Source organism: Mytilus edulis, chromosome 12 (assembly GCF_963676685.1).
Source record: "Mytilus edulis chromosome 12, xbMytEdul2.2, whole genome shotgun sequence".
NCBI lineage: Eukaryota > Metazoa > Mollusca > Bivalvia > Mytilida > Mytilidae > Mytilus > Mytilus edulis.
Window position 1 is genome coordinate 43,019,569 of NC_092355.1, and position 24,947 is coordinate 43,044,515.

Sequence of the window (24,947 nt, forward strand, 5' to 3'; positions counted from 1 at the left end):
AACAAGAACAATTAATCCTTCATTTTATTTTCAATTATCGTTTAATTATTATATTTAGATATCGTTATATATCTAACTTCGCAATTATTTTCGATCACAAGCGTACAAGTACATGATTTAGTACTTCGGTGCTGACATGATTTTAAAATAACAAACTTTACTAAAATTGTCCGTTTATAAATTTTGAAATTATTAAGAAAATAAGGTTTAAACTCCCTCAGGCAAAATTGGCTTTAGATGAATTTGGCTATATATTTTAGGGTTTTTGACATAGAGCTCTTCAACGGTTTCGGTTCTTATCCCTCTTCGGATTTAAAATGTTTGGCTTTGAGCGTTCCTGATGAAGTTAAATCCAGAAAAACGCTTAGGACGCAAACAAATTATTATACATGTTGTTTTCAATTTTTTTTACAGAAACACTTGATGTCCTTGACATGGACACACAAATCGGTATCATACATTCACAGTGTTCCGTCTTTTTAAGTTTAAAGAAGGAAAAAGGACGTTGCACTTGTAATAAGCAGGCTTAAAAATATCAAATATGTTTTAATAATTGGCTAGACGACAGCATTAAGTAGGAGCAGTTAAAATACAAAACTTCCCCGGATTAAATTTGGAGTATTTTCCTTGTTTTACAATGTAAATATAATTTAAATACGTTATCAGCCAAACACACAAGGTAACTAGTAAACTTTAAAAATTATATTTCAAACATATTTCACATAAGAGATTTCCTGGTAGAATCAAATAAAAGTATAGTATTGAACTCCTTTTGGTCAGACAACCATGTCTTTAATTCCCGTCTGGTTGGTGACTCTGTTCGTTGTCTGCAGTGCAACTACAATACCTACTACAGTTGATGGCCAATGTGACTGCAAAAAGATTCAAGGTAGCTAATTTAATGTTAACACCATTTTCCACTTCTTATGGTTACATTCCAATTATTAGAGCAGGGATATGATTGCATTTCTATACTTTGTTTGAAATAAAATATTTATCTCGAATAGTTGCTGTAATGTTTTGTAAATAATTATATAGCTATCTTGCAAATTTGAAATTAAACAAAAAAGAGAAACATATTGAAAATCTAAGATCATATCAAACGGGATCGACTGTAATATTGCAACCCTATTTATTGTTTAGTAATTTCAGAAGTATATTTGTCAACCGCCTTTTATAGATGAATTTTACGTTATAAGCTATAAAAATCAAGAACAAATGCGTAAGAATAAGGCTGAATGTTTAAAATAACACAAAATGGAAAGTATCAAAATCATTTTTTGTTAGGCATGAAGGATGAAGTGACTCGATTGACCGCGGCAATTACCTTGGCAGAAAAAACGTGTAAATCTTAAGCAGGTATGTAAATAGACATAAATAAGCAGGTCCGGGGACACAGTTATCGTCCTTTAATTTTCGTTATCTATATTGAATATTTTGGTAAAGTAGTGATTTATTCCAGTCTGAAAAGAAAAAAAGTTAGTATGTATGAAGCTATCAATCTGAATTATAGACCCCATTAACATAAAAATTGTCCATATTTTGAGTTAGAGCCGATATTTTTTCCGATAACTTTGATATACTTTGTCCAAAAGTAGCAAAATACAATGTAAACATCTTTTTTTTGATTGATTTGTTTTAATTTGCGTTTTTTTATGTAAAGAAATTCATTTCAAAATAACTTATTTTCTCAGGGTAGCTTTTATATGAAATGTTGAATTTTCAACAAATATGAATTTTGTCTGCTTTAGATAAATAACTAGGTATATAAACACAACGGGCTGTATGGTATAATTGCTAATGAGACAACAATCCACCAGCTTCCATCAATATAAACATAAACTCTATAAACGCTACGAAAACATATAATATGGTAGTAAGCAGTCTGCAAATGATAAATATAATCACAACATTAAGTATTATTTTTACGATATTTTTCAGTGGAATGCTGGTCTGATTACGGTCCTTGGACGGATTGTACCAAGACATGTAGTGGAGGAACAAGAACCAGAAATAGAACATGTGCCAACCCTTCTCCATCAAATGGGGGCGCTGTCTGTAGTGGGAGTGCTGTCCAAATAGAGGCGTGTAACACGGATCCTTGTCCAGGTCTGAAGTCAACAAGGGTTGCTTGTTTTTAAATATGAAATTGACTGGACTACTTGAATTTAAAATTATTGACTTCTGTTTTACGGTTTTTCATTAAATTGGTTATAAACCCTAACACATCTGATCTTTCGACCGTATTTGATAGATTATGAAAGCTATTTCCACAAATGATTTTCTTTATTGGAATTATTTTAGCCGAAGAAATAAATTATGACTGTGGTATTTTGCAGCAACTGTTTTGTTTTACCAGCAGACATAAAAATTGTCCATAGTTTTTTTTGCTATGATATATTAAAGGCGACTACAGTCAATGATTGCATAATGTTGAAAATAAAGAACTGTAATATTGAAAATTTTAATTACTGTTATTTGTGACAGATACCTATCACATATGACTTCACATGTAAATTCCTATCCTATACGTTCAATTAATCTTGTTTTAATTTTTGAAAGTAATGGAATGACGAAGCCAATTTGCAATTTTTCATTAGTTTTGATTAAAAATAATTAAATTGCTGTTCGTTTCTAAAATTGTGAATACTTGTAGTTTAAATTTATTTACATTAAGATATACAAACGGCAGCAACGAAAACTCCGTTTGACCAGTAAAATCAGATAATATTGTGAACATACAGTATGTTATAAATGAAGCCAATAAGTCAAATTGTCGATCTTTTTTTTAAAGAACAAACTCACGGTTAGAGTATTTGCTATTTTGCTGCAATATTTAATTGTTTTTTTTTTTAAATTTTATAGTTCCCGTATTATAAAGCACTGTTATAAACCATCTCCGTTAACCTTTCTACAGATTATTGAGAGGATCAACATCGAAAGCTTTTGGTCAAAACAATGACTTCTGATATTTGTTTTATTTCAATTTTAAAACATACACTTTTTTTCAATTTCGATTTTATGTTTAAAGATGTGCTACAAGATGACTAGTTAGCCGTTTCAGAATCTAATGCATACTTGGTAATATTTTAAAAATGTACACCAAAACGTCGTAATTGGTTAAAAATATCAATTCAACCATTGAAGTGACGTTATTTTCATTTAGGGGTACGAACAATGAAATTACCCACGTTGCTTTAGATTCTGAAACGGCCAATTACATTACCATTACTTACGAGGTTCTGTATGGGGTATTTCATATCTCTTTTTAGTATGTAGTGCTAAAGCTGACGTCGTCTTCCTATTGGACTCTTCTGGAAGTGTTGGAGCCACAAACTTCAAGAAAATGTTAAAATTCATACAAGGAATTGTGAGCAAATTTAGCGTGGGTTTAAACAATATCCAGGTTGGCATTGATACATTCCAAAGTACTGTAAAAAGTGAATTCAAGTTGAACCAGTTCCTAGACAAAAATGATCTTATAACTGCAATTGGAAATATTGTTTACAAAACTGGCGCAACAAAAACGGGCCCAGCTATTAAGTTTATGACGACTAACAGTTTCAGTACAGCGGCAGGTTAGGAATTTTTCTCTTTCAGTATTAACCTCGCGATGCTTTTTTTTTTAAATTTGTTTCATGCTGCCTGTATCTGTAATGCGTTGTTTTCAAAAGAAATTTTAGGACTCTTAAAATAAAACTTATCTTTTTCAAATTAAATGAAAACCTTCGTCTTCAATTTACCAACAAGAAAAGTAAAAAAACGGTGAAAGTCTCTTCATAAGAGAATTGAATTTAGCATAATTTAATCAGGATTGATCAAAATATCGGTATGCAATTAAGCACAGAAATAAAAAGTTTCATTAAACATGTTAAACATGTTAAATTGTATGAAGTAGTATCGGTTATTTTGAGTGACATTGATATAATTAAATCATATGATTTTTCTTGTCTTTATATTGAACAGTACTAGCTGTATATTGTGTTCTTCCACTAATTTGAATGTAAGCTATAATTTTGGCAGATTTATAAAACTTTCGATCACAACATAGTTAAAAATATTTTTATACAGGTCATAGGACCGGTGTTCCTAAGATTGGTATTGTTATCACAGATGGAAAATCAAATGACCAGGCTAACACTTTGGCGGAGTCTAAGAAAGCACGTGCAAGTGGTATACAGCTCATTGCTATTGGCGTTGGGGATGGTATAAATACCATAGAGTTAGAAGGCATCGCCAACAAACCAAAAACCGAATATGTGTACAATGTCAAAAATTTTGATGTGCTAAACATATTGCAAGCGTCACTGTCTTCAAGGACTTGTAAAGGTATTTTTTCTCTTATTTTACCTTTAAAAACGTTATTTGTTCATGTATTGTAAAGTTAATGAAAGAATAAGAGATAAAAAGTGAGTTCCCTAATGTGTTTATTATAAAAATAATGACTACAGAGCACTTGTTTATCAAAGGCATAATGAAGCTTATAATATTTATATTTTTTTTCAAACATGAAAGAGGCATTGAAAGCATTAATCAGTATACATATATATATTTTCAGTATCAAAAGGTAAGATTTTTTTCATTGTCTAATCTAAACTTATATTGTCTTTTCTAAACGTATATTGACTTTTCGAAACGTATATTAACTTTTCGAAACGTATTAATGTGAGTATCATGAATGAAGACTCTTTCATTTCAAGTATATTTACAGTAACTGCTACGCGACTATATTTTTTCTCATGTCAGCATGGATTGACTTCAATACTCATACAGGTGTTTATATATTTTCAGTAGTTTTGTAATAAAATAATTGGAAAATGTGAAAATTATTCAAAGACAAAATTGTCAGCTACTTTGATAAAAACAGTCAAATATATACCAACTTCTCCTACTTTCATCATTACAGTATGGTATGGTTTAAAATTCTGATATTGAAAAATGTTTTATTTCTGTTTTAAAAGCATGCATACTTTTATTTACAAATATGATTTAACAACATTTTTAGTGGACGGTGGCTGGTCTAATAACAATCAATGGTCAGATTGTACCAAGACATGTGGCGACGGAACAAGAACTAGAACTAGAACATGTACCAACCCTTCTCCTTCAAAAGATGGTGCTCCATGTAATGGAAGTGCTATACAATCAGAAGCATGTAATATAAACCCGTGTCCAGGTATATGACCTTGTCAGTTGTTAACCCCCCCCCCCCCCCCAAAAAAAAAAAACAAATCCCGAAATTTTCCGTTGTCTTTTGTGTATCATTTTGTTATTGAAGTCTTGCACAAATTGATATATGTCACAGTGATATTCATTAAAAACTATATAAGAGCATTTTTATATTTACAGAATAATTTGTATACGACTATAATATTTTTTCTCATGTCAGCATTGATTGACTTCAATACTCATACAGGTGTTTATATATTTTCAGTAGTTTTGTAATAAAATAATTGGAAAATGTGAAAATTATTTTAAGACGAAATTGTCAGTTACTTTGATAAAAACTGTCAAACATATATCAACTTATCCTACTGTCATAATTACAGTATGGTATTGTTAAATAAAAAAAATTCTGATATTGAAATATGTTTTATTTCGTTTTTAAAGCATGCATACTTTTATCTACAAATATGATTTAACAACATTTTTAGTGGATGGTGGATGGTCTAATAACGATACATGGTCAGCTTGTACCAAGACATGTGGCGACGGAACAAGAACTAGAACTAGAACATGTACCAACCCTTCTCCTTCAAAAGGTGGTGCTCCATGTAATGGAAGTGCTATACAATCAGAAGCATGTAATATAAACCCGTGTCCAGGTATATGAGCTTGTCAATTGTTAAAAAAATCAACAACCAACAGAAATTTTCCATTGTCTTTTGTTTGTAATTTTTTTATTGAAGTCTTGTACAGATTAATATATGTCCCAGAGTGATATTCGGTCAAAACGAATTAGTTTAAATTACATTAAGATATACAAACGGCAGCAACGAAAACTCCGTTTGACCAGAAAATACATATAATATTGTGAACATACAGAATGTTATAAATGAAGCCAATTAGTCAAATTGTCAATTTTTTTTAAAGAATAAACTGACTGTTAGAATATTTGCTTTTTTGCTCCAATATTTGATTGTTTTTTTTTTAGTTTTACAGTTCCCGTATTATAATTAGTTATCAAAAGTACCAGGATTATAATTTTATACGCCAGACGCGCGTTTCGTCTACATAAGACTCATCAGTGACGCTCAGATCAAAATAGTTCAAAAAGCCAAATAAATACAAAGTTGAAGAGCATTGAGGACCCAAAATTCCAAAAAGTTGTGCCAAATACGGCTAAGGTAATAAACCATCCCCGTTAACCTTTCTATAGATTATTGAGAGGATCAACATCGAAAGCTTTAGGTCTAAACAATGACTTCTGATATTTCTTTTTATTTCAATTTTAAAACTTGCCCATTTTTTGTTCAATTTCGATTTTGTATTTTAAGATGTGTCTACAAGATGACTATTTACCCGTTTCAGAATCTAATGCATCCTGGGTAATATTTTTAAAAATATACTCCGAAACGTCGTGATTGGTTAAAAATGTCATAAACAATGGAAATTCAACCAATGGAGTGACGGTATTTTGATTTTGGGTACGAACAATGAAATTACCCATGATGCTTTAGATTCTGAAACGGCGAATTACATTACCCTTACTTACGAGGTTCTGTATGGGGTATTTCATATTTCTTTTTAGTATGTAGTACTAAAGCTGACGTCGTCTTCCTATTGGACTCCACTGGAAGTGTTGGAGCCACACACTTCAAGAAAATGTTAAAATTCATACAAGGTGTTGTTAGCAAATTTAGTGTGGGTTTAAACAATATCCAGGTTGGCATTGATACATTCCAAAGTACTGTAAAAAGTGAATTCAAGTTTAACCAGTTCCTAGACAAAAATGATCTTATAACTGCAATTGGAAATATTGTTTACAAAACTGGCGCAACAAAAACGGGCCCAGCTATTAAGTTTATGACGACTAACAGTTTCAGTACAGCGGCAGGTTAGGAATTTTTCTCTTTCAGTATTAACCTCGCCATGCTTTTTTTTTTAATTTGTTTTATGCTGCCTGTATCTGTAATGCGTTGTTTTCAAAAGAAATTTTAGGACTCTTAAAATAAAACTTATCTTTTTCAAATTAAATGAAAACCTTCTTCTTCAATTTATCAAAAAGAAAAGTAAAAAAAAACTGGTGAAAGTCTCTTCATAAGAGAATTGAATTTAGCATAATTTAATCAGGATTGATCAAAATATCGGTATGCAATTAAGCACAGAAATAAAAAGTTTCATTAAACATGTTAAACATGTTAAATTGTATGAAGTAGTATCGGTTATTTTGAGTGACATTGATATAATTAAATCATATGTTTTTCTTGTCTTTATATTGAACAGTACTAGCTGTATATTTTGTTCTTACACTAATTTGAATGTAAGCTATAATTTTGGCAGATTTATAAAACTTTCGATCACAACATATTTAAACATATTTTTATACAGGTCATAGGACCGATGTTCCTAAGATTGGTATTGTTATCACAGATGGAAAATCAAATGACCAGGCTAACACTTTGGCGGAGTCTAAGAAAGCACGTGCAAGTGGTATACAGCTCATTGCTATTGGCGTTGGGGATGGTATAAATACCATAGAGTTAGAAGGCATCGCCAACAAACCAAAAACCGAATATGTGTACAATGTCAACAATTTCGATGTGCTAAACATATTGCAAGCGTCACTGTCTTCAAGGACTTGTAAAGGTATTTTTGTCTCTTATTTTACCTTTAAAAACCTTATTTGTTCATATATTTTAAAGTTAATGAAAGAATAAGAGATAAAAAGTGAGTTCCCTAATGTGTTATTATAAAAATAATGACTATAGAGCATTTTTTAATCAAAGGCATAATGAAGCTTATAATATTTATAGTTTTTTTTCAAACATGAAAGGGGCATTGAAAACATTAATCAGTATACAGATATATATATATTTTCAGTATCAAAAGGTAAGATTTTTTTTCATTGTCTATTCTAAACGTATATTGTCTTTTCTAAACGTATATTGACTTTTCGAAACGAATATTAACTTTTCGAAACGTATAATGTGAGTATCATGAATGAAAACTCGTTCATTTCAAGTATATTTACAGAGTAACTGCTACGCGACTATATTTGTTCTCATGTCAGCATGGATTGACTTCAATACTTATACGGGGGTTTATATATGTTCAGTAATTTTGTAATAAAATAATTGTTAAATATGACAGTTATTCTAAGACAAAATTATCAGTTACATTGATAAAAACTGTCAAATATATACCAACTTATCCTACTGTCATCATTACAGTAGTGTATGGTTAAAAAAATTCTGATTTTGAAATATGTTTTATTTCGTTTTTAAGAGCATGCATACTCTTATTTACAAATATGATTTAACAACAATTTTAGTGGATGGTGGATGGTCTAATAAAGATCCATGGTCAGCTTGTACCAAGACATGTGGCGACGGAACAAGAACTAGAAGTAGAACATGTACCAACCCTTCTCCTTCAAAAGGTGGTGCTCCATGTAATGGAAGTGCTATAGAATCAGAAGCATGTAACATAAACCCGTGTCCAGGTATATGTGCTAGTCAGTTGTTAAAAATCAACCAACAGAAATTTTCCATTGTCTTGTGTGTGTAATTTTGTTATTGAAGTTTTGTACACATTGATATATGTCCCAGAGTGATATTCTGTCAAAACGAATTCAGAAAATTTCTATATTTCCAGAATACTTTCTATACGACTATAATATAGCTTGACTTCATAAGTATACAAGTGTTTATATATTCAAGCAGATGTTTTAAAATGCACAGTAAGATTATATGAAATAAGCAATGTTATTTGTTTAATGCTAATTAATTCCAGCTTGTCTATCGGGCTGGACTATGTATGGATCTAGCTGTTACTTCTTTAGTCACACTTCGGAAAAATGGACTGACGCCTTTGTAAGTAGAAATTATTCACTTGTAACATCATATAAAATCTAACATTTGAAATACTTAAACAATGTTTCCCGCCACTTTTCCTCAATTTTTATATTGTAAACATTTTTGTATTGACAGATCGTCCTCCTAAGCGATTTAGATTCATTCTAAATCCAGTATTCAGGCGTAAATACTGATTTTTTTCTTTCAAAAGTCCGCTTAATTTGCCATCATCTTTTATTTGTAAGCAACGCACTTATTAAAGATTATATTATCAAATTTGACTAAGAATACGGTGTTTTATATTGTAAAAAAGCCCAATAGTCACTGATATCGATATCATAATGGGCGACAAATATAAAACGATAGCAGTTGATTGTATAGCCATGGAATAGTATATCAGCAGAATATATCGACTTAATTACTCGTTTTAAAAATATATCTTAAATTTCTTTTTTGTCATTAAAGAGGATTTGCCAAACAAAAAATAGTATCCTTGCTGAAATTGGATCTTCCGGTGAAAATGGCTTCTTGAAGAAGACGGCATCTAAATATGGAGGAAGTAAGCGAAAACCATAGCCGATTCGCCGTTTCAAAATCTAATGCATTCTGGTTAAAATTTCCATAAGCATACACCCAAACGTTGTGATTGGTTGAAAACGAGATAAACAATAGAAATTAAACCAATGACGTAACGATATTTTTATTTTGGTGTACGAACAATGAGTTTACCCATAGTCCTCTAAATTCTGAAAAGTCGAATTGATCAGCTAATAAAAAACCAGGGACTAGATCGAATGAGCGGTTAATAAGGGCTCGTATTTAAGTTGGGGAAATAAAAAATGGCGGAACAATTACCAAAGGGTCAACAAAACACAACATAGAAAACTAAAGACTGACTAACATGAACACCACAAAGGCGAAGGTGATCTCAGGTGTTCTAAAAGGTAACCAGAACCTGCTTCCCATTTCTCACCCGTCGTGTACAAATTCGGCGAAATTGAAAAAAAGAGTACGCTACGACAATAACAATATAACCGTGGTCATCTGTTACATAGATATTCTATACCGGTCAAATTATCAATCGCTTAAAATGTAGAAGCGTCCTTTTAAAGATAATTGCCTGTCATCATCAAATCATTATTCATAAACTTGCTTTTTTATTACAGTTATTTTTATGTAATTTGCCGTTAAATATTATCACTTTTCTTTAACAAATTTATCAAATGCTTCACTGGTATCAAACAATTTGAATACAAAAAAAACAGTACTTTTTTCGATATCTGAAACATTTTTAATAAACACACCAAGATAAAAAACGGATGGAATAGAACGAATATATTCAGTCTAAATAGAGCAAACCCGGATGAATCGACGGCGTAATATTTCCGCCATGCAAATTCGGCCAAATTATAACGATAGAGAATAAGACTCAATCCGTTAACATATATATCTCCAATGATAAGATTGGTTAACCAAATAGCGGTGAAGACCGAAAAACATGCGAGACTTTAACATTATGGTATTACTTTAACCATGCTGATTTTACTTATTAGTTTATTGGCTTGGCGGAACAGATAGTGGAAGGGAAGGCAACTGGTATTGGAGAACCAGTGGTACGAGATTCAGTGTAACTGATTGGAATAGTTGGACTAAAAACAGAGGATGGTGGTTGTCGTCTAGGAAGGTCGCTATTCAGGAACCAAATAATCTTGACGGCAAGGAACATTGTCTTGAATTTGGGGATAATAACCGTTACAAATGGAACGATAACGGTTTCTGGAAGAGTTTTAAATATATTTGCGAAAAGTGAGTATCGTTTGTCGTGTTAAGGATGCAGTCATGTCATGTTAAGGAATTTTAGTCAGATGTTCGGACTGCGTAGATTTTATCAAACAATACAGGGTAAAAATACCCCAATCACCCATTTTTCTTTTCAAAGAAGACAATAAAAGCTCATGAAAGGTCAGTATCAGAATTAAAGCAGATTCAATATTCTTTTCTTAAGATTTTAGACCCAAACAATGTCAATGCTATATATCAAGTAAAAGTCCGTTTCAGCCTTTTCTCGCCATTTCAAAAAAATATCTAGCTCATTTTGTACCTTAGATAATGCTCCTCTGATCTCTAGGTGTCAATTATAAATTACCGATTTTGTAAATTTTACCTGAACACATTTTTTTAGCTCTTCTATATGACATTTATTTACAGATACGCTTAAGTCACCATTTTCAAAAAATGCGCTTTATTTTACACAGATATCGACAGAATTTAAAATATGATACGATATTTTCCGTCGATGATCGATTGCACAATTTTTATAAAATGAATTCGAGGAGAAATACATCAGGGAGACAGCAGACCGACAGTTTTTTTTAACGACTAATTTTAAAATATAACTTTGAAAAAAGAGACAAAAGAGTAAATTTAAAATAATACTGATGATTAATTTATATTCGCTATTTTTTCACCAATTGTCGGGAATATTTGATTTTGATTTGTCAAAGTATGCATTTAAACATACATGTATACTTACTTTGTTTTCTGTTTAACAATGTCATTCGTATTTTATCTTTTTTCATGAAATCCACAAAAATTGTACCCCACGAATAAATGGAATAATAATGAAGACACAGTACTTGATATTTTGATTGAGTTTTAATAACAGCATATGTAACTTTAATCTTTGACTTCATGTTGTAGGCAGAGGCAGGTTTAAAACAAGAGCAATAAAAAAAAAAAGAAAAAAAGGATGACCGAAAGAAAAATTTCCAAATAGATGACTTAACATGCTGAAAGAGTTTTCCTAGCAATTTCTGTACTGTTTACTGATATATACTCTGAAATATAGCAACTGACTTCTTTCCTTCACTGAAATATTCTTAAAATAAAAAATGTAAACTAACAGTGTTTGATTTTTTTTATTAAGTGGCATACAACATCAGTACGAATGTCTAGATTGATGTTTATTCCATATGCTCTTCGCGCATAGTAACGACATTATTGAGAACGAATTAATTAATTTATTGCCTCGGCTTGTTGGAATAAAATGCTAGACATAGGTATTCTGTTTTCTTCGTCTGCGTCGGCGGAGATGACGTCGTAGGCGTCAACAATGTTTTATTTTGCGAGAAGGTCAGTTTATGGAAAACCTCTAGTACACGCAGGTCAATGATATTTGGTATGTAATTGAATAAGCATTTATACATCTTATTTCTACGTAGTTTTTTAAGCACCTACCCCTAAGTCATGGTCAAATGACTTTTGCTAAGTTACTTGATTAGTTTGTGATAGGCCAGTTGTTAAATGGAATCATTAGTGGGAGGTATATAAAATTGGGTACGCAGCTGTATCAACATTGGCACATCTAATTTCAATAGAGATTAGTAGGCCCCAGAACAATATTTGGTATGGAGTTGTATTAGCATTGGCATATCTCGTTCCCATGGAGATTGTTTGGCCTTGAATCATCAGTAATGGCACATTGACAGTTAACATTTTGCATAACTTACACATTAAAGTATTGCTATTTTAATTTTAACAACTGTATTTCACTATCAAAAAGGCAAGACATAAAGCTGCGTTTACAATTTATGGAATACGGTATCAAATAGGTATAGATTACCGGATGTTCTACATATTGATAGCGAAGATATCAGTCGCAAACCAAAGTACTGGTTGTTGGTTGTTTCATCACACATAATGACGTCACTGCTAACTTCTCAGACATTACGACATTGATGATAAGTACCACTGACTCGAAACGAGATGATTACACAGGAATCGAGCAGGTAAACAACAGGGAATTAAGATATCTAATACGCTCAAGTAAGAGTACTCGTCTCACGTTTAATATTAGATATGAGCGACAAAAGGTACAAAACAAAGAAATAAGTCGAAAACAAACTGACAATGCTATGGACAAAAACAAAAAATTACAAAAAGAAAAACAACAGTAAACAAAACACAGCATGACAAAGCACTAGGCAAAAGGAATCCAATCAAACACTGTGGGATCCAAGGTGATAACGGAGGGGTTTGCAGATCCTGTTCCACTAGTGGCACCCTTCTTGTTGCTCATATCATTTATATTATTTATTATTATGGACTTTCCAAATTGGTTTTCCTCTGAGTTCAGTATTTTTGTGATTTTACTTTTTATGTGTCGAGAATATTGAAAGCGCAATCCTCTATGTAAAGAGGAAACTTACGGGAAATGTTGGATGGAATAATTTCGTGTACCGAACGTCTAGTGCTTATTGAGGAAAAAAAAACAAAATAAAACTATCTAAGATTTAATCTGACTATATCAAATTTCGTCCGAAACTAGGCATATAAAATCTAAAAAAAAAATGGAATATTATACAAGATCCATCATATCAACAAGAGTGCACACGCTGAAATGTCTTGCCTTCTATACTAATCATTGATATTATGTTGATAGTCCTAGGTATAAAGCTAAGTTTTATTACAACTGTCACATAAACTTAACATTAACCAAGATAACTGAACACAGACCAATGAACCTTGAAAATGAGGTCAAGGTCAGATGAAACATGCCAGGAAGACATGTACAGCTAACAATGCTTCTATACAACATATATAGTTGACCCATTACTTATAGTTTAAGAAAAATAGACCAAAACACAAAAACTTAACACTGTGCAATGAACCGTGAAAATGAGGTCAGGGTCAAATATAACCTGCGTGACTGACATAAAGATCATAATATATTTCCATACACCAAATATAGTTGACTATGGCATATAGTATTAGATAAAAAGCCCAAAACTCAAAAACTTAACTTTGACCACTGAACCATGAAAATGAGGTCAGGGTCACATGACATCTGCCCGCTAGATATGTACACCTTACAATCATTCCATACAACAAATATAGTAGACCTATTGCATATAGTATGAGAAAAACAGACCAAAACACAAAAATTTAACTATAACCACTGAACCATGAAAATGAGGTCAAGGTCAGATAACACCTGCCAGTTGGACATGTACACCTTACAGTCCTTCCATACACCGAATATACTAGCCCTATTGCTTATAGTATCTGAGATATGGACTTGACCACCAAAACTTAACCTTGTTCACTGATCCATGAAATGAGGTCGAGGTCAAGTGAAAACTGTCTGACAGACATGAGGACCTTGCAAGGTACGCACATATCAAATATAGTTATCCTATTACTTATAATAAGAGAGAATTCAACATTACAAAAAATTTGAACTTTTTTTTCAAGTGGTCACTGAACCATGAAAATGAGATCAAGGACATTGGACATGTGACTGACGGAAACTTCTTAACATGAAGCATCTATATACAAAGTATGAAGTATCCAGGTCTTCTACCTTCTAAAATATAAAGCTTTTAAGAAGTGAGCTAACGCCGCCGCCGGATCACTATCCCTATGTCGAGCTTTCTGCAACAAAAGTTGCAGGCTCGACAAAAATGAATAAAGATGCATATTCTTTTGAACTTTTGATGAACGTATGGATTGTTTGTTTAAATATCCCGATACTTGTAAGTTATAAAACAATTTGTAACATATAACAATATTCACAGGCAAAATTTGCTGACGTGAATATCACATGAATCTCACATATAATTCACGTGAAATATTTCATGTGAGATTCGCCTTAAACGAGCTTAAACATGAAACTCACGTGACAATTTTCATGGTATTTTTACGTGAATTGAGATTCACATGATACTCACATGAATTATATGTTAGAATTTTAAAAACATGGTATTTTTCATGATTTTAATTAATTTTGAAATTTAGATGTTATTTGAATTACTTTTTTTTAAAATTCATGTGAATTTCACGTGAACAAAAATCATGTGATTTTCACGTGAAATTCATGCGAGTTTCACATGAGATCCACGTGAAACTCACATAAATTGTTTGCACTTGAGTTTCAGCTATAAGCTCGTTTGAGGTGAAATTCACATAAAACGAATGTGAGTGAAATTTGCCAGTGTACTTTGAGAGCAAAAGGAAGTATTTGCCTAAATTCCGAATCAACATTTTTGAATTCTACAACTTGTAAAAAAATTTGTAGCAAGCTATCGCTGTTTTTGCAGTTTATTTCCTAACATTTCAATGTTTCAGATGTTTAAAATTTTAGCTTGTGCGACATCATTCACTTGAAACTGTTGTGACTATCCTTGATAGTTTCTTGTTGTATTGCATAGCTTGCTTTCCAAACCATGTGCTGTCTTCAAGTTAGTGGACTTTGACTGAACTGTGGAAGATTTTTTTTTCTGGTTTAAATTTTACAACATATGGTCTAGTACGACAAGCTAGGCTGCCTATCTAGACCATATGTTCTCCGTTGTTGTTAATATGTGTTTCATTGTCAAAAAATAAACGACATTATCATATACTTAGACTTAATAACATATGATTTTTACTGTATGATAATAGCATTAAATTAAAGTAAATTCCATATTTTTTCGAATTGGTGCTTAACGGGCTGATATGAAAAGTTTATCATATGCTTCGACTGTTATCACATGCCTTTCCGTAACGTTATCGCGTGGCATTCCGGTGATACTCGGAAAATTCTGGAAAATACACCTCAATGCTTTTCAGTGAAAAACATTACAAAGTATGGTACAAAACAATCATTTGGATACTGGAAAGTGTATTATGTAAAATAATTTGAAAAAAATCAAAACAAAAACAAACAAATTATTAAATAAATGCATTTTTTAACAGTTTCAAACATAATTTAAAAAGTTTCTTTAAAAAAGTTGAGTTTTCCAAACAGTGTTCATTATGTATATTGTTGATTTTTTTTGTCGATTCCTCCACATTAAAATGTTTTTCTTCTCTGTTGAGGCATATGATAGAAAGAGTTCATATCGAATGTACTAAATTATGGGTCCAACGGCCATAAACTTTCACTCTTTGAACTTCTATTTGGGATCCACGTAAAAGGATCAATATACGAATCTGTTATTTTGAGAAAAATGCCATGTAATAATCTGATATTAATATAGGTTTTTATCCTGCAATTGGGTGTTCTTCTATACAGATACAGCCCTTCAGATAACGCTACGCTGTATCTGTATACTATACAGATATCGCAGAAAAGCCCCGCCCACTGCCGGACTGAGTATTGTATGAACCTGTGTGACATCAGAATGTGTATTGCAGTCGCATTCCAATGACATATCGATTGCGAATTAAAGATTACTTTTATACTTTTATACGTTCTGTTTGTTTTCAAACATTTTCTTAGAGCAATAAGAATCACACCAATTTTCTGATAAAATACACACATGAGCAGCAGTCTTTTATACGATGACAACTATCGATTTCAAAACTTGAATGTGTATGATTGTGTAACAAAAACAACAATCATGTCAATTTCAGCATGCATGTTTATTGAATGTCGAGTCTGAAGCGTAGGACAACTCGTACACTCCTGTTTCAAATTGGACAATGTTTTGTTATTTGTTTTTACTGTTGAAATTATTTGTTATTTTAAAATAGATAATTATTCACCTTGAGCAATGTATTATGTTGACCATTCGAGATTCTTTTTTTGCGAACCCGTTTTCAGCTGAATGTGTGATTACAGTATCTTTTTACTACACGGACCTCAAGGGATTTTAAATCAAAAATAAATGCAAAACATGTGTTTTTGTGTCTTTCAAAACACAAATAGTATACAAAATTAATTGCAGGATAAAGACAATAATTGTGCAGTGTCTGTAAATATCAGCTATATTTATACTCGGTTCGAAACAGGTGTAATAGCTCGCTAAAAGCTCGCATATATCTTGTTTCCTAGCCTCGTACAAATACAGCAAATATTTAAAGACACTAAACAGTTATTGTCTATAAATCTAGTTTATTCTTGTTTTAGGGAAACTGATCGCCAGCAAGTTGGAATCACTCACAAAAAAAATATTTAAGAGCTGTTATGGTAAATAGCCCAACCGTACGTGCTAGAGTCTCATGGGTAGTCAAGGTTGTAAAAAAAATCCAGAAGTGGTAATGTTACTCAGATTGAAAAATGATTTTGCAATATAAATCATGGGAATGATGAATTAAAATAACGAAAAGTGCAAGTCAGGAATATGACAGTTGTTATTCATTCGGTTGATGTGTTTGAGCTTTTGACTTTGCTAATTGATAAGGGACTTTCTGGTTTGAATTTTCCTAGTAATTCAGTATTTTTGTGTTTTTACATTTTTTTGTTTCTACTAACGGAAACAGAAACCTATCAAGTTGCTAGATTTATCCGTCCGACGGTTTAATTTCATACACAATTAGGTATTAGGGGAACTAGTTGATAAAATTAATTTGACCAAAGAAAACTGACTTTACTACGTCATAAACGTGATAAACTGAATAATTTATTGATTGATGTTTAACACATTTTCGGCCTTATTGTGTTATGTCATTGCGATCAATTTTTATTGATTGAGAAATCTTTAGTGCATGGAGAGAACTTACGACCTTCGGTAGGAAAACTTATATCCTGGTCAATTTAGAGTCAAGTTGACCTTCAATGAAGCGTAGGAAAAATGAGAGTGTACAAATTGTTATTTTTGAAGTTACTGCAAACTTTTAGTGCATGGAGAGAACTTACGACCTTCGGTAGGAAAACTTATATCCTGGTCAATTTAGAGTCAAGTTGACCTTCAATGAAGCGTAGGAAAAATCAGAGTGTACAAATTGTTATTTTTGAAGTTACTGCAAACTATCATTGCAGCAAGGACGCATTACTTTTATTCTACTTCATTGCTGTGTATTGAATATTTTCGTAACAAAATGTAGTATCCCGTCTTATGACAGGAATATGACAGTGGGTTTTCACTTGATCCATTAATTGATGGCGTTTGATTTTGTCTGTTTGTATGTACTGCTTTAATTTTAAGCTTTATGACCCCTTCTGAAGCCATTTTTGTACAAATTATTGAAACTTCAATTGTTTCAAAGCTACAAATATAATGAATAATAGAGGTAGGCCATTTTGTACATATACGAAGGGGAAACTTGATGCAAAGTATAATTATTTACTGTTTGATTGCATTTAATAGAAAAAGGGGACTTAGTGGCAAATAAACCAAGATTTTTAGAAATCCACACCCTTAAATACAGAAATATTTATTATAAAATTTGAAACACAGATTAATGCTGGTGGACGTTTCCTCCCCGAGGATATCACCAGCCCAGTAGTAAACACTTCGGTGTTGACCTGAATATCAATAATGTGGTCATTTCTATAAATTTCCCGTTTACAAAAGTTTGAATCTTTTGAAAAACTAAGGATTTTCTTATCCCAGGCATAGATTACCTTAGCCGTATTTGGTACAACTTTTTAGAATTTTGGATCCTCAATGCTCTTCAAATTTGTACTAGTTTGGCTTTATAAATATTTTGATATGAGCGTCGATGATGAGTCTTATGTAGACGAAACGCGCGTCTGGTGTACTAAATTATAATCCTGGTACCTTTGATAACAATCTACTCACTTGCTTTTCTATGATGTGCTATTGTTTATTATTTTACAAAACGTTCTAACCAATCAGTAAATTCCATAATACCTCGTGCTTAGTCACTAAAATCGAGCGCACCCTAAAAGGGTGTACTTGATTTGGTCCATATCTTTATTTGTTTTAACCAATATCTACATTAATAAACTTGTTTTAAGGAAATCATTGCTAGCCCTGCATGCAATAATCCTATATCTATCAATCATCAAATTGCCAAACATGAGAGTACAAGGATATAGGCTGTTGAATTTCTATAAAATTTCCATATGTTTAGCATTGAATCAACAAAAGGGTAAATAATCCTTAATTCTTCTTCGGTCGAGTTCGGTATGCTTTATATATTTTTTTACTATATCATGCTTATGTTAGGTTTGGTACAGTTAAAACGTTTAATCCCGCTGCAATTGTTTACACCTATCGTAAGTCATGAATCCGATGTTCAGTAGGAGTCGTATAATGTTAAATGATGTCACTTCAATCATACAATTGGCTAACTCTATGAGATTTGATTAGGAAAATAAAAAATAAAAACAGCTGTAAAAACAAAAAATGCATTCTTTTTTAAATATCTAATGAGTAGGATATAAAAATTATCCGATGTTTGAACGATTGTAAACGCACAATTAAAAAAAACCAGTTGGCACAGCTATGATGTACATAAAGAATTTTTAAACAAAATAGTACTTCTAAAAAAATAAAAAAAAAATATGATGAATCAATTCTACCATTATTTAAATAAATAGTATATTTTAATTTGTTTGTATTCCAGTTAATAAAAACCGGACACCGCAAACGGATTTTTATTTCAAGAATTTCTGAAAACTCTGAGTAGGCTGGATTATTTTATTACACTGGTCAAATACAAATATCCCAAAACTGAATGTTGAATAGCACTGGTGTTAAACTCGTGGGTGTTAAACATCCTTTAAGATACAAGGCGTATAATTTTGTACGCCAGACGAACCTTATGCGTTAACAAGACTCATCCATGGAGCTCGAATCTAAACAATTGGAAGACAAATTTTACTGGGAAGTTGAAGAACATTGAAAACCAAAATTCACAAAGTTTAGCAAATTTTAGCTTAGGCCAGCGTATGAATGCAGCAGACACTCCTTTTATTTCAAATGAATTTCAAAAATACGCATGAATGATATGTATTATGTCATCACATAAGTGCACGTGACTATTTCAAGTTCATCAGATACCCATAGGACTATTATGTTAAACAAAAGCATTTTAACCACTTAATTTTGCACGTGTTTAATTTGTCTTTTTCAGTAATGCTGTTGGTTCTGTATTTGTGATGATAAAACTTACAAATCAATCGGAACTGATACGTGATGAAAGGGTATCCATAGTTGTTCTCCTTCTTATATTTATTGTTATATCTCTTGGAGTTTGGTATATTGGCCAGATTGTCATGAAATCCGTGAAGGAATTGGCCCGGTTTAATGATAATGCCATAGAGTAAGTATGAGCTCTTCAATTAATTATAATATGTTGTTGGTTGCAAATATTTGATTGATCGTGTAGAGTAAAATATACTCAATAATTATCCTTATTTTCTTTTGTCGGTAAAGATTTGTTTGTCGTTAATTAGGACCTACCATTAAAAACTTCAACAGATACCAGGTTTAGAATTTAGTATATAAGATGCGCATTTTGTCTACATGAGTTAACGAGAGGCGCAACTTCAATTCCACTTAAAATGTGTCAAATTTTGCTAAGGCCATATGGTAGAAAAACTTTGTGTTTGAATGAATTAACATTTAATGAACAGTAAATGTAGTTAAACATAGGAGCGATGACTTAAAGTAATACACACAGGGATTAAACGTTCACACACGTTGCCATGGATCAATTAAATGTAGAAACTCTATAATTATCGCTTATTATGTAGTACAGTAGCCACACTTTTTTGTCTACATAAGTCATATGCGGCGCTCAAATCAAAACCAATTCAATATGGAATCTAAGATCATTAAAAGCCAAAAATATTTGAAGCACTGAATGGCATTGTACCAATTAAATTCACCAAACGTTTAATGATATACATTGTTTAACTATCATTATTGTTTATTGTCGTGCAGTTTTATACTCATTAACAGTAAATAAAGGCAACAGTAGTATACCGATGTTCAAAACTCATAACTCGATAGAAAAAAACCAAATCCGGATTTCACAAACCAAAACCGAGGGAAACGCATTAAATATAAGAGGAGAACGACGACACAACATAAAAATGTAACACACACAGAAACGAACTTAGCATCAGACAAAATCCGATGATAAAAACAAATATAACATCAAAACTAAATACATGAATTTGGGATAGAAAAGTACCGTGACACGTCTTATAATAATGTGAATACACACTCAAATATAAGAGGAAACAAACGACACAGTAGAAAAACAAAACTAACATTGAATAACCAGCATAAAAAAATAAAGATGATATGAATGGGCTCTTATTAATCTTAAATGTTTTAATGAACTCTTCATAGATACCAGGCTTAACAATTTGAACGTCAGACATGCGTTTCGTAAAAAGGCCAAATTAAGTGCTAAGATGAATAGTATTGAGAAACAAACCTCCGGAAGGTATTGCCATATACAGATACGGTCATCTATTCCTGGGTAGAAAATCGTTTCGATAACAGATTTTGTATAATAATAACCATAAAAATGAGAATTCAGGTCAACGCTGAAATTTATAAATCATTAGGATTTATCCTAGGCCTAGGACAACTTTTAACGAATTTCAAGGTACACTTACTTGTCTCAGGCAAACCCCTATTTTAATATTTATTATTTTGTGACTCTAAATCTGTCAGTTTAAACTTGAGATTCTCCTTGGGCAATGCAAAATATAAGTATCAAAGTAGTTACAAGTGACAAAAAAATATGTGACACACACCTACGAAGGAAAGTGCGTCTTCAACAATTGTCATCGATACCTATATATTCATAGGCTCAACTTTTTTGTCTGATGCCCTCACAAATTTTGTATCTTCTGCTTTCAAGTTTCAGTTTTCTTTATTTAGTCTATAACGGTACGTTACTGGTAGCAACTGATGAAAGGTGTCGGTTTTAATAATGTTTTTAACAATAAAACCTATCGCTTTTTTGTAAATATATTATGTTTAGATTAGTCTTCTTGCAATGATCAAAGTCCATTGTACCCAGGTAACACAATGTCATTTCCAATACCTGTTGGATTGACGCCTATTTGATAAAAATAATACTCTAAAGGTGTTCTTGAAATTGCAATACCCCAGATCCTTAAAATTTAGCAAAATCAACGCATATTGCTAACTGACATTTGACAAATACAAAATAATATCTATGATGGTATATGTATTTTTATTTCAGTGGTTTCTGTGTTGAAATGAGTGCTGTCTTCACAATATTTACATACTCACATTTGTTCATGGTACCAGTTAGTATCACATATTGTAAAGTGGTCGCCATGGCAGCAGTCGGAATTGTGAATAAAAGATTTAAATGGAGTTTGTTTAAGAAAATGTTAATTTGTTGGTTGTTGACCATTCCAGTAACTGGATTAATCAGTGGTTTGATACTGAAAATTATGTTTTAAGAAATGACATTTTTTCTGTTCTATGAAATTAACCTCAAATGTGACATTGTTGTCAACACCTCTGTGTATTAAAACAAATAGTATTGGGTTGATAGAATAAACCATTAAACTATATTCAGACGCAATTGTCGTCGTATTTAGCGACGAAAAGAAATAATAACCACCACATGGAATAGTCTGACGATAATCGATTACATATTTTTAATGCAAATCGTTTGTAACGTTTATTTTGATAACGCCACTTATTCTCATGACATCAATTGACAATAGAAGCTATGAAAATGTTCGGGCAACGGTTTTAATGTGATTTGACGTTGTTTTCTGTCAGTTTCAATAGAATGGAGATCCCAGTATTGTATTTAAGGCACCGACGGCATCCCCAGTAAACTTAATATGCGACCATCAAATCAATAATGATGCCGTCGGAACTTGAAATACAATACAGCTATCTCCTAAGTTTACAAATGTCAAATATATGATGAATGAAGCATTGTTTTCTTTTGTAAATTATTTGTATATAGAATAGGCAGTTTTTGTTTTGTCCTGGAGTAGATCAAATCTTTTGAAATAACTACATCCTGCGTAGTATTGTCTTTGCATTACCGGTAACCGTTTTTATCATATAATATCATATCCTGCTACCTCTGTACAAAAACTAATACTTTATATCAATGTGTAAAATTATCAAATTGTTTAACGGATGTATATCTGTTTGTTTTAAAATAGATAAACAAAAAACCAAAGTTTTCTAACATTCATTTTGTATTCATCCATTACATGAATCCAAAAATCTAAAATTAGATATTTTCAGCCACAAAACATGTCGATTTTTATTTGAGATATGTCAAAACCGTCAGTCTTTAACCACGTATCAAGAGAAACGTGTCTATTGCTACAAACTAAAAGCGATGGTAACAGTAAAGCTAGCTTATTCTATAATTGTCTTTAACATGTTTAACCCGCCACATGATCTTTTGTGGAGATTTGTCTCATTGGCAATCATGCCACATCTTCTTTTATCATATTTATTTTTATTTTAAACTCAATAACAACAAATTAAAAAAAAGCTTGCCTTGTCGCTAACTATGATGTTGTTGAAAGAATATCGATTACTGAACGTTTTTATACCTTGCGACAATCGACAAGCAAGGATGTTGGGGAAGAGCTGTTTGAAAGGAGAGGCGGAAGATATCGATAATCAAAAGCATAATTCGAAAACTAGCCGACACTGTCAAGACAAAAAATTACCTTACAAAACAGTCTTTAAAAAATAGGAAAACTTAAGACTGGGAAACGACAAAAACCCGAGCAGATTTTATGTGCTCCAGAAGAGTATGCAGATCTTACGCCATATGCCACCTTCGCTCTGTTACTCCTTCAAAATACGTTGAAAAGGTAAATAAATTGATCATGCATCTAAAATGAGCATACTGTTAATCAGTTCTTATGTAACCCTTAGACATCACCAGAAGACTATATTAGTTTGACTTACTTGTGCCTCATCCCTTTTGTATATTTAAGCAAATAAAATATGTTTAAACTAAAAAACATCACCAAATTAATAAATCGTCGATAATGCAAATTTAAGAACTTTGAAACTAAACCGACGTTGAAATTTTAAATTGATGACGTGCTATGTTTATTTAATGTCACTGGATTGATACTACTGCATCTTCTCAGTCGTCAGTACTTCGGTATTATCATGATTTGAACAATAAGTTTCCCGTTGATATATCTAGGCATTATTAAGAAACTAATGCTCCCGCAGGCAAAGGTTACCTAAAATAAGTTTTAATAACGCCGCTTCTACTCATTTTATCTAATATTTGGCTTCTTAAGTGTTTGAATTTGAACGTTCATGATGCCGGTAGGTCAAGAAAAGGAGTAGAATCCTATCATCATCATTGGAACTTAAAAAGAGCCTATACTAGATTTTTGAATGTTTTGTATATTTTCTTTGGTATGGTGGAGTTTAAAGAAAATGTATAATAATTAATTTCTTTATCAAATAGTTAATGTAATATGAGTTACAAAACCAAGTCGATAATTTGTGGTTATTGTCGGACAACACTTTTTGTGTTATTGAGTCACTGGAACTAAACAACATTTACGTTTTTAAAATAGATGTACCATGCTGGTTATGCATTCATTATTTTTTTTTTCAAATTTTGATCTGGATCAACGACGTCATAATCATAATATATCCGGGAGAGTACCTTATGTGACAACGTCTACTTCTCAGCATTTATCTTATTTTCTGCCACAATTCGCAAATGAATCCATGATTATTTTTAATATTGTGTTTCAAATTAAGGAGGCAGGCAAACGACATTTTAGAAATACCATTCACAGTAAAGGTAACCACTAACAACACGGACACATAGATAATTTATGAATAGGGAGTGAGAGAGCATGGGTGTAATTTTAATTTGAAGAAGTCAATAATGTGATCCTGCAACACGTAATTGTAGTTGAGGCTTCACAATAGGTGTGGTATAAAAAAAGGAATAATAGAAACAGAATACTCAGTAATGTATTGGACTGGTTTATGATAAAGGTCAGAGTCAAAATTGATGGAAACCATGATAGTAGTCCCAACTAAACAAGCAAATTCGGTGTGGACTTAGGCTCCATGTTAAAGGTCGTACTTTGACCTAAACCGGCTATAAAAAATTGTGAATTGAATGGAAAGTTGTCTCATTGGCATTCATACTACATCTGCTTACATCGAAACACGTATATAAGGTAAGAAAATTAACATAGTCCAGGTCAACTCATTATTATAAATGTTTCCATGGCTAATC

At 31.9% G+C, this 24,947-nt stretch overlaps 1 protein-coding gene and 1 long non-coding RNA gene across 2 annotated transcripts; both read left to right on the top strand.

The window, feature by feature from the left end:
* Nucleotides 1–1,289: 1,289 nt before the first annotated feature.
* Nucleotides 1,290–10,827, top strand: LOC139497636 (coadhesin-like). Its single transcript, XM_071285866.1, has 13 exons — nucleotides 1,290–1,344; nucleotides 1,942–2,109; nucleotides 4,072–4,206; nucleotides 4,559–4,567; nucleotides 5,006–5,176; nucleotides 5,655–5,825; nucleotides 6,752–7,057; nucleotides 7,552–7,686; nucleotides 8,044–8,052; nucleotides 8,495–8,665; nucleotides 8,956–9,035; nucleotides 9,483–9,576; nucleotides 10,571–10,827. The coding sequence occupies exons 1-13, from the start codon at nucleotides 1,290–1,292 to the stop codon at nucleotides 10,825–10,827; spliced, it is 1,761 nt and encodes a 586-aa protein (XP_071141967.1).
* Nucleotides 10,828–19,819: 8,992 nt separating this feature from the next.
* Nucleotides 19,820–22,886, top strand: LOC139497087 (uncharacterized). The gene is made up of 3 exons (XR_011657677.1): nucleotides 19,820–20,012; nucleotides 21,918–22,276; nucleotides 22,696–22,886. It is a non-coding gene; the product is annotated as an uncharacterized lncRNA (long non-coding RNA).
* Nucleotides 22,887–24,947: the final 2,061 nt, after the last annotated feature.